This window comes from Netta rufina (assembly GCF_964035555.1).
Source record: "Netta rufina genome assembly, chromosome: 3".
Lineage (NCBI taxonomy): Eukaryota > Metazoa > Chordata > Aves > Anseriformes > Anatidae > Netta > Netta rufina.
In genome coordinates, this window is record NC_140125.1 from 18,582,787 (window position 1) to 18,594,844 (window position 12,058).

Sequence of the window (12,058 nt, forward strand, 5' to 3'; positions counted from 1 at the left end):
ACAACAAAAATAGGAAAGGGGTAAGGATAGGATAAAGGAAGAGAAAGGGAGAGGGAGAAGGAATCAATTTTTGTACTTGTGTCAGATGTTATCTACTGACCACTAAGAAATGAGTACTTGAATAGCTCACCTAGCATTAAATAATAACAAATTACAGTCATCGTGGTTTTGATATGGATCTTCATTGTCAAAAGCATTAGCACACCCTTCCCACAACAGAGCCTCCTGAAACCCAGGCACTTTGAAAGGAAAGGAGTAGGGATACAAGATACAAGAAACAGTTGCTAGATTTAAAAACAGTGTCTCCTTTCAAGCTAAAACAATATCCAAATGGATCCTTTCATGCTTTTATTTTCTGATGTGGTAGTATATTTAGCTAGACATTGTTAAAACATTTGACATCCTCCAATACTCAGGTCATCCACTGCACTTATCATACCAATAGCAATCTTCTAACTAAAGCTATCTTAACATACCTGAGCAAGAACTCTGCAGACGATAATAGTTGTTTCGCATTTTATTTTTTTTCTTCTGCTAAATAAAATTAAATCATCTAGCTTCTTTATTAAAAAGTATTTTAATGTAAATATTTTTATAAAAATCTTCCCCTTAGTATAATTTTATTCTATTATAAAGGGATCATAAAAACTGCTCAGTGATCTGAATACGAGAGACAGCTGAATTTGTCTCACTTACTCTACTGCTTGGGTTTGGAGGGGACCTTAAAGATCATTTAATTCCAACCCCTGCCATGGGCAGGGACATCTTCCAGTAGACCAGGATGATCAAAGCCCCATCCAACCTGAATTTAAACAGTTCCAGGGATGGGGCATCCACAGCTTCTTTATGCAACCTGGTCCAGTGCCTCACCACCCTCTGAGTAAATTTCTTCCTTATTTAATCTAAATCTACCTTCTTTTAGTTGAAAGCCGTTATGCCTGGTTCTATCACCACACTCCCTGATAAAGAGTCCCTCCCCAGCTTTTCTGTAAATCCCCTTTAGGTATTGGTATTCCTCTCTAGATGAAGCAAAGTCATAAAAACTTCATTGCCTCATGAAAGATTTAGCCTTGTGCTGAATGTCTGCAGCCTTATCCTCATGCAAAGTTCATCAAGGATGGCAGATGGTGCTGCTGGTTCAAGTCCCAGATTAGAAGAGGTTTGTCTTGTCAAAAGGAACTTTATTATGCATCTTTGTGGCCTCAATCCATCAGCACGATTGGCAAACCAAGCAAGGGATGATCAGAAAAATCTCCACTTACATTCAGTAAACAAACTTCACTGCTGCTATTTCCAATACAAAATCATATTTAGTCAGCCTGGTATAGGAGGCAACAAATATCATAAGGTTATTGGCTGACTTCTACAAAGAGCTGGCAACTGTACTCATTGACTCAGAGAACTCAATGTTCATAAAAAAAAAATAAAAAAACAGATGAACACAACCTTGCAAAAAGGTAGTGAGAAGGCAAGTACTTCCAAATGTGAAGGGGAATACTATTCGTTTCTGTACAAGATACCTGAAAACGCTACTGTGCAAGCCACGAACATTCATGTCTTCACTATATTGATTTCTCTTAAGAACAAGTATTATCCAGCACAGTGTGTGGAAAAACCTTCTGGCACAGTGCAGAAGTCAAGAACTCCATTGTACATAGCAGTGTGCAAAGCAGATCTGACAACCCTCTCTGAAAATTATGCCTTTGGTGTTGGTGTCAACCCAAAACCCTGTTTTTGCCAGACTAGTCACTGACACTAACGGTTTGTTATTGCCAGTACAGAAGAGCCCTTCAGACAACCGGTATTTTGGTATAGAAATATCATTCCTACTGTACCAGATCTGCACCACAGAAAATGAGGAAACTGAAAAGAAAACAGAGGTAGCTATTTGACAGAAAGACATCAGGAAAATGCTTTCAGGTATTAGAATTACTAGTTAACAAATACAGTACACGAGATTTAAATTAAAAGCTCTGCAAAGTGCTTCACAGTGGTGTCAAATACCACAATCATCACTGTATTCCTGCAGAAAGAAGGCCTGCTCTGTACTTTCCCAGATCCCTGCAAAGAATCCCAAGTCTCCTCCTTTGCAGCTGCAGCAAGCATCAGAATCAAAGTAGGTTTTTAGCCTCCATTTCCTTCCTTCAGTTTTCCAGTTGGGAATTTATTGAGAATTAACTTGCTAATTTCCGTTGAATAAATCTCTGATTTTTCTTTAATGTACAGATGCAAACTGTAAGTTATTGTCCAAGTTGATCAGAGTTCTCCCTCCTTCTTGAGTGGGAAACACTTGATTTATTGGCAATTGAGAACAATTGTCAAGATTTTTGTTTAGGCATCAATACAGATAATGTTCTTTAAAATGAGGGTGTGAAGTTGCCCTACTGGTCTCTAACCCTATTGTGTAAGTCATGAAGCACAACTAAGATAAGAGTAAAAGATCTGAGAATACAGGTTAGAATGCACAATCAACTGCATTAGTGCTACACTAATACTCTCAGTATATAGACAGGTCAAAAATAAGTTTCAAATCTTGCAAGTATCATAGTATCACAGACTGGCTTGGGTTGGAAGGGACCTCAGAGACCATCTAGTTCCAACCCCCTGCCATGGGCAGGGATGCCACCCACTGGATCAGGTTGCCCAGGACCTCATCCAACCCGGTCTTGAACACCTCCAGGGATGAACACCTCCACAACTTCTCTGGGCAACCTGGCCAGCCTCCTGAGTGAAGAATTCCCTCCTAGTATCTAATCTAAGTCTCCCCTCTTTTAGTATAAAACCATTACCACCCCTTGTCCTATCATTATTATCGGCACCTGGTTAATCATTTCTCTCTGAATTTGAAGGGAGGTATAGTACCTTGAAAATTTTATATAGCACCTAATATAGCAGGGTATATTTGCCTTGGATATTAAGGAGATTCTTAAGAATTAGCAAGGAAAGCCCCAAGGCGACTGCACAAAACCACAGGGTATGGTGGGACAGCTGCAGAGGAGATTGCACAGAGCAAGGAAGTTTTTTTTAAAGGTAAAAAATAAGCAGGAAATACAAAAAGAAATTATACTGCAGGCTAGTTATAAAACTTTGCCAAGAGCAGAATGACAGAGAACTTGGCTAGAAGGGAACAGAAAATAACTAGAAACAAGGCTGGCAATATTAATGAGGCATGTTGCCTAGCCTCCAGAAACAAATGTTGGAAGCATTTTGACTGTGACGAAAGCATACTTATATACATAGCAAAGGAACCTAAGAAAGAGCTTACAATTCTGTATGGCAGAAGGGACACCTAAACCATGAATAGAAAAGACAACAGGACAACTTCAGTGTGCATGTGCATGCCTGGGGACAGGAAGCTTGGGTGGTGTGTGTGTATGTGGTAGATTGTTTGTTTGTTCAGGTTTTATGAAACTGAAATTCATCCTGGCTTGTCTACACAGATACGAAGTGCAACACAGGCTAGTGGCAATACGGGGCTGTAAAGATTCATTCAGGATGACTTCTAAAAATTGAAGCAGAAGCCTCAGGTAGAGAGGAAAACAGAAGATCTATAAAATAAGTCAAACAAGTTAAATGTATGAGAGAAACCAAAAGCAAGGGTAAAAAATAGACTTCGGAAATTGAGAATAGCATGACAACCACTAAAGAATAGCCTGCAAATAATTCTGAAGACACAACATAAAAGTTTACAAAGACAAATTTTTGTGCTTAGGATTTGGATGGTATAAAGTAGGATTACATTGTTCAGATTGGTCTGAAGAAATTGTTTCAGCCACGTAAGAAATTATTTTTATTAAAGCCCATTTGGGTTCAAAAGAACAAATACACAAAAAAGCCACTTCCAAGGGTGCCCCATCTCTGATACCATGCCCAGTTTGGTGTCATTTCTACGAGGCCAGATGTGACAGTCTCAGCTTTCAAGCACAGAAGCAGCTCCCAGAGACTGGGACTAGGTCACCAAGAGGTGTTGCAATTATTTGGGAAGCCACAGGGACTCCTTGTACAAGGCACATTGGGCATTCTAGCTCATCACCTCAGCCCTCCTTTGTTATAGTGTGCTCAGCAGTATGTGAAAGGCAGCAGAGAAAGGTGCTTCACTATGCACCCATAAAACTGAATTCTTACCTTAAAGAATAAGCGTGTTTTTCCTCTAATCTTCCATTCTCTACACAATCTGCCCTGCCAAACTGTAATCTGCCCTGGTAGTAGGATGGAATTTGTTGGACATTTTTTTTCCCTTATTTTCTACTTTTATTTTAACTTAAAATTGCTTTTTTTTTTTTTTTTTTTTTCCTCTCTTTCTGTAATTGTAATGGGAAAGAGGCTGCATAGACTTGGCTTTCCGCTTGCATTTAGACCTACCATCAATACAAGACAGCTTTGCCACTTAAAAACTGCCTGATAACTGTTACTAATAACTGCACTTTTCCCCCACTCTCTCCAGCACCATTGCCCCAAGCTGATTTCTGATCTGTTTGATTGGGACTGTAATCAACTGCTAAAAAATATAAGCAATAGCTGGTAATTGAACTTTGGTGCTTTTTGGTTGGTTCAAGACGTCTCGTAATATTGCTGCTTCACTACACAATATACCACAGTACTGAATACCATTCAAAATTCACTTTCTGACAATATTAATATATCTTTCTTGGTAATAAACGCTTTGCTTTCACATACATGTCTGACAGCAAGCTGTGAAACATACTGCTACAGTCCAATCTCAACTGACAATACAATAAATCCCTCTGGAGCAGTTTGAAGGTACTGCTTTGTTGTACTTGAGCTGACATGCAAAAGGAAGGCACACTCAGAAGTTTAATAATTCTGCACAAAATCTAAGAGAAAAGAACCAGGTTCATCTCGAGAAATAATAAAGCACTTTTTCAGCAGCAAAACCACTAAGAAGCTTGAAGGAGAAATATATGGACATGTACCTTCCTCCAGTGCTAAAGTGACAATTTAATCTGCATAATCTAGTGCTCACGTGGAATGGGGAAACAGTATTTCTGCATCTGAAGACAACTGTAGATCAGGTTCATACTGTTTCATAAAGCTTTGAAGCATTCCACCTTACACATTCTGAAGGGCTTTGATTTAAATCTCCTCATCTACTGAAAATGAACTAGAGATTAACTCCTCAGGATACCATAATCAACAGAGTGAAAGCTTTCTTCAGAGCTAGAGTTGAGATACTGAAAGAATCAAGGTTTTGTTAAGTGAAGAAGAAAAACTTGTTTCCCAAAACAAGCATCTCTTCTGAAAAGGTCTGATTCCTCAAAGGTATCAAGGATGGTACATTTTGAAAAGGGAAGGGGAAGGAAAGAGTTACAAAAATTGTATTTTTTTTCTTTGCATTTTATTTGCCAGCCTGAAAGGGGCTAACAGTTGGCTAGAAGATAACAGCACAGGAAAACCTTAACTGACCATTTTCTGTCTAGAACTGTTGAAGGCTCCTCTCTTAAAGTAAGGATTAGTGGTGCCTGGTCACCAAGGCTGGAGAGTTTAATTTCTAATGAATCCATAAATCCAGATTATTTTCTGGATTAACTGATTTCTCAAATGTATAGTTTGGACTGAATGATTTAAACTCCTTTTTTTAGGCATCAAAATATATCTCCAAAAATTTGCAGCACATTTTAGTTGCACAGAATTCTAAGTCAGGAGTTTAAGTGCTCATATGCAGCACCTGTGGTGGTTTTACCCTGCTGGGCAGCTAAACCCCACAGCCGCTCTCTCACTCCCCCTCCTTTAGATGAGGAGGGGGAGAAGTAAAGCAAAGAACAACTCACGGGTTGAGATAAGGATAATTTAATTAAAGGGAAATAATTATAATAATTAAATAAAGACTACCATGAACTAAACAATTTAACTAAGGGGAAATAAAAGGGAAAGGGGAAAAAAGGGAGGAAAATAAACAAACAAAATAAATGAAAGCTATATGGAAGTGCAGAGGAAAGAAATTACTCTCTACTTCCCACAAATGAGCGACGATTGACCACGTCCTTGAAGCAAGGCCTCAACGCACGCAGCCGGTGTTCGAGAGGAGGACCGACGTTTCCCAACGAGAGCCCACCCCTCCCCTCTTCTTCCCGTTTCCACCTTTTATTGCTGAGTGTGACATCGCATGGTATGGAATATCCCTTTGATTGGTTTAGGTCAGCTGCCCTAGTGATGTTTCTCTCCTCACTTTTTTGCCCACCCCCTAGGAGGGTTAGAGAAAGGCCCAATGCTGTGCCACTGCTGCTCAGCAGTAGACACAACACTGGTGTGATAACACTGCTGTTCCAGCTACAAGTACAGAGTACGGCACTGTATGGGCTGCTGCCGGGAAAGTTAACATTCCAGCCAGACCCAGTACAGCACCCCAAATATATATATTTTTATACCTTTTTTTTCCCTTCCGGAAGTTTTTCAGAGAGGTATAGGTAATGTGCCCGGGTCATTCAGGAAACGCAGGACAGATGCAAGAAGTGAACTCAATCCAGCAGCTCAGGTCTTATCTTTTGAATCTATGTCTGAACAAGTCTGACCTCCTGGTATTTATGATTAGGTTGCTGATCCGAGGATCTGCACTGCCTCCACTCTTCAGGGAGGCCTAGATTACCTTCAGTCATATGAACCGTATTAAGATCTACTTTTTACCTAATATTTTGGAAAACAAAACCAAAACCAAAAACTTGATTATGGGATTAGTAATAATTTTCTCTAATGAAAGACCAAATTGGAGTTATGTAGTCATTTGCTACGTACTTACTAAGAAGTTTTGTTTGATATACAGTATATAATATACTCGATTCTTTCAGTATATATATACAGTATATAATACTGCAACTTACCATTAATAGTGCCAGAAGAAATGTAAAATAATAATGGTAATTAAAATGTATGATGTTATTTTTGTCCCTGTCCGGCTCTAGTTTATCTGCAATACACAGATCAAAAGAAATAAAAATCAGTCCTGCATTACAAACTCTGACCTTGTTGAAAAGATTTCCTTTGTATTTTCATCATTCCATTAAACACATTTATAAGCTTACTAGCCTTATAATTGCAAATTTAACAGATAGGAAAATAATTAACAGGTGAAATGAAATCATTGGCCATGGGGACAGCCTGACAAGCTCTGAGACACTCCAAGCCAACATTCCGATTGTGGCAGTAACTCTGCTTTTCTAAATAACTCATATGCTATGTACGCATACTTGCAGTCTCCTCAACTACAGTAGCACAAAAAATGCAATTAAATAGCAACAAGAAAGGATTGTAGAGAGCACCCTGGGAGCAGAAAATCAGCAAAAAGACAGTAACAATATCTAGTGACATTTGGGATAAATCAGAAACTGCTATGCTCCATGGCAGGAATTATAACAATTTTTTGCCAATACAATGGATTGACAGCAGTACATGGATTCTCTCCCTGTATCAGTTGCATGTGCTTGTAAAACACAACAGAACTTTAAGGAAGGCTACCCATATCAAAAACAGATCCACAAAGTTAGATCATCTAGAAACTCTATTGTGCAACAAATCTAATTCTAACAGAATATAGCAATGTGTTGTTCCCCATAGAGTAGTCCTACAGATTGCTTAGGAACTAAATTAGTAAAGGCCTAACCAAAAGTATTCCAAAACCAGTAAGATTAAATATAGAGTAAGACTTTTTTGCTTTTTAACAAATAATAATAATAATAATAACAACAAGAAGAAGAATGGCACATAATTCTGTTGAATTGATAAACACGGGAATAATTATCTTTTGAGTAGTGAGGATTGTTACAAATATTATGTAGAAAAGTTATTTAGCAAAATTTCTGGATAATACAAAACAAGAATCCCTTTGCCAACCTCTGCTGTTTCATCACTCGGGAACCACTTGCTGGTAACACTTCTGACATATTCTTCCTGGTGTCTGTTCCATCTGCCCTATCCTAGTACTATGTAACACATCTTAAATTATCTTGCAAAATATCTAAATTATCTTGCAAAATTATCTAAGCAAAATAAAGCATGTGTAGTGAAATATGTCAAGTAACAAAATAAAACAAATATGCATCTTCTAAATAACTATTTCTGTACCGTCTAGGCTTCATGATGGAATTTGTACCACTGAGTCCACAGGCTTGGGCTATTTTTTTCAGACCAAGTGAGACCATAAGAGCAAAAAGAACATCGCTAGCTCTTTATCCATTGCAACAAAAATGTGTATTCTGCTCACAAGGACAGGATGATTGAACCCTGGTAACAAATAAATACTTGGTGCTATGCTGTTTCTATTTTCCTAATAAAGTTTCAAGGCTTTATAGATATTCTGCTTAAAATTGGTTCAATATGTTGCCAACCAAAACCCTTGCCTGGCTGGTTTCATGCCAAATGAAATAGAACTACCTGATAGCATCTACTTTTTTCTCTTGTAAATATACATAAGTGTGAAGACCTTGTAAGATATTAATATGTGTAATTCAGGTTATGAGGTTTAAAAAAAAGGGGGAAAAAAAGATACTGACACAGTGCATAGTTCAAGATATGATAAAATCCACCCTGGAATTAATTTACTGCACCCCTCAACTGCAGTTGTTTCGATAAAACATGCTTTTCCTGCTGTAAGTCTGATTTTCAGGAATGGTATGGACTCACAACCACACATACCTTCCAGCTCTTATTTGCAAAACAGTGTGTAAAGTGCATTGAATCAAAGAAGTGTCACCTGTAAAACTTCAAGGTGTTTTCATTTCTAGCACAGGCTTATCAGCTATCTTCCACTCAGAGCTTACAGAATTTTGTCAAAGAATTTATCACAAAACAGCACCATTTTTTTTTCATGTTCTAACACATAGTATTAAAAAGAGTAAACTATAGGATTACTAATTGATTTAAGAAGTTTATTGTATTATTCTTAACTTCTGATCAGCTGTTCTTGCTTCCTACTTAAAGAAAAGATTTTTACAAAAGTAAGATTTGCATGTTTTATTATCAGAGCTTAGATCATCTAATCTAATTCCTCCAACTAAAGGGCACAGGAGCACTTATCAGTTCTGGAATTAAGGTCAAAAAATAATAACAAGTAATAACAAACTGTTAGCCTGCCATCTGTGGCTGCAGTCTGGTGGGTAGGAACTTAACTGTCATTTTGTTAACCTTTCCGTGGGCACAATACCAGAGACTTTCTTCCTTGCTGAGCTGGGTAAGAGCTACTGCCTTTCACAGTGATGAGGGGAATAAATGAACTAACCAGAGAATTTTAATAGTGCAGGCTACCAAGGATTCAACAATACAGAATGGTGAAAGCCCCAGGCATGTCCTTACTACACTATGTGCCATGGAAACGTTGTTGTGTTGCAAGCTGTAGGTTTCTAAGTGAATGGGACAGGCAAGCTCTAACCAAACCCACCTTCTCTAAAGGCATAGACAACCTTTTCTGTGGCGACAATCTCTTTCTGCCATCTGCAGTGCACAGCTGCATAGCCTGTATTGTCTCCAGCAGATGGCAAAAGTGTGCATTTGTTATTGTAGTCAGTGATCTTTCTCTTCCCTTCAGGGCTCCTTACGTTTGGCACTTGCCTGTGCTCCAGATGTGAGCTAGAGCTCCTCCATGCAGCAGAGCAAAGCACTTTACGCTCAGCAGTATTCCCTGCAAATGCCAAGGAGCAATGGCATTGCCAATGCAGGAGGAACTTTGCACAAAGCACTGTTATTAGCTGTGACATACAGCACAGCATTTTCAAAGAGCTAAGGAAAAAGACAGCTGCTGCAGCTCCCCTAATTACCTTTCCCCAGACGTCAACAGTAATTTACAATTTGGATGATATTGCTGGAACTAAGTACAATTTAGTTCCAAACACAAGCTCTCCTGCTCACATTTATAGGCCATGTGTTATATGAAAATTACTTCTATTCAAACTGTTTCTATGACTTAGGTCATCACCTGTCAGCATTTTAACTGCAGATTCTTCTTTTGCTGCTGGAAAATATAGAATTTGCTATAGATAGTAATCAGATAATCACATCTTATTTCAAGCACAAGCCAGCAGGACTTGCTATTAGAAACTCTCAAATCTATCACATCAAAACAAAAACCATTTGGAGCTCTCAGTAAAAATTATGCTTCTTAATACACATTCTGTGACAGAAAACAAAAACAAAAACAAAACACAAAATAATAATAATAAAAAAATCAGTACATACAACAGGGACAACATTAGCCTCATATAAATCCAAATTCAGTTCTGAAGCACTCCCCTACTCTAGTGTTTAAAAATATGTACTATGTTCAGCTATGGCTCCTACTGTTTTGCCACTAACTAAAGTCTGAACTAACATGGGAATGTTAAAGTCTAACTAACATGGGAATTCTGGCAAATTAAAACATCATCAACAAGTAAGATTAATTGTGCCAAGAGGATAAAACATTTCACACAGTTTCACCCTTTAAAGATGAAAAGCTTTCCTCCACTGGCAGTAGCTCTGAACTGCTTTAGTGACAAGAGACTCCATTTAAAAAATACAAATGCAAGACAAAACTTAGAAGTCATGCAGATGCACAGAACTCTAAAGACTCGGTAATATTCCAGCCCCAAAAGTACACTTGGGTAAGGAAGAAGTAAAAAGGAATCAGAGCAAATTAGTATTTGCAAGCACTGAGAATAAAGGTGATGTCGACTTAGAGACTCACTGTTCCACGGATCCAGTAGTTTGCTGATGCTTTAAATAATCAAATAAGCAATCACCAGCTTCTACAATAACTTAGACCCATGCATCTACTCAGTGTGGTGTCCTGCTTGTGATTGTATTGCTGTGCAACTGTGCTTCTTCTCGATCAAGTTATGAGTCAAGTGAGAGGATGAGACTTACCCATGTTTCTCTGGATTCTGCACTGACAAGATTTCACTGCTGCTTTCATCAATGGGAAGGACCCGAGCAATATATTCTCCATGTTGCTGGAAAAAATTATAAACAGCCACTTGAACTATGCATTGGTTGTTGCTGCTTCTCAGCCAAGGGCTCAGGATGACAGGGCTTGGACTCCTGGATTCATTGAGGAACAGGAATGAACCTAGGACAGATGAAGTAACAGGAAATCTTTAAGGAAAAAAAATATATACAAAAAAGTCTCAGCATACAGATTAATACTTGTCATTTTTAGGCCACAACTCACTCAGCAGCCCTTCTATACTTCCCACTCATTCTAAGATTATTGTTGCCACCTAGTTTGGAAACTCCCTAGATTTAACTACCAGAAGAAAAGGCACAAAGTGAAAAAAGCTACAAACATCACTGGATGAAAAAACAAGGAACAGCAACTATAAAAATCAATCAGTCAACCAAGGGATTTCCAAATTTAAGCCCAGGCAAGCCATTAAAGAAGTCTGTATTCTTGTTTTAATGTACTATTACTTCCTGGACTTTATTCCCATCTCTGCAACTTCTCAGGTGTGGTCCAGAGCCAAACATTATGGCCTTGGTCCAGTGGCATCCTGATTTGACAGGTCAAGTATTTATTAAATCTTTGTATCTGTTTTTCTCAGCCAAATAAAGAACACATTCAATAGCTCTAGCTTTGATCTCCTATAAACAGAAGAGAGCAGCATTCTTAAGCCATAAGAGTCAGGATAAAAGCCTGACATCATTTTATTTCTTCAGCAATTCATTCTAACACATACATTTTATATGCAGCTAATCCACGTTAAACTTCATTATTATCCAGCATGTTGACTCCCCTAGCATAATTCTATTTCAGTACAATTTGAGGCTTATCCTGTTGGACAAAGGCAATGCATTTTCATTACTCTGTTGTTCATTTCAGGTAAGTCAAATTACTCCCCTTTGGCAGATGACCAGTTTACCAATTTTCCCACAGAGCCAGCACACTGGGATGTTTAGCCAGGTAAGTGAAAAGTCAGCTAGGTAAATGAAAGGGACCGACCCTTAAAGCAAGAAAAAAAAATTAAATTCCACAGATTCTAGCAAGACTGATCAGATTATCATTAAAGAGGATTTCACTTCCTGCAGCACCCATTAAAAAAGCCTGTCTGTTACTACTTAAAATATACAGATCTTATCA

At 38.3% G+C, this 12,058-nt stretch overlaps 1 protein-coding gene across 1 annotated transcript in view; it reads right to left on the reverse strand.

The window, feature by feature from the left end:
- ALK (ALK receptor tyrosine kinase) overlaps nt 1–12,058 on the reverse strand; it is a gene marked incomplete at both ends in the record, with an annotated part of 285,765 nt that overhangs the window by 132,597 nt on the left and 141,110 nt on the right. The window contains one exon of the mRNA XM_084285117.1: nt 10,849–11,050. Coding sequence (XP_084141243.1) covers nt 10,849–11,050 — 202 coding nt within the window. The remainder of the gene's footprint in view (nt 1–10,848; nt 11,051–12,058) is intronic.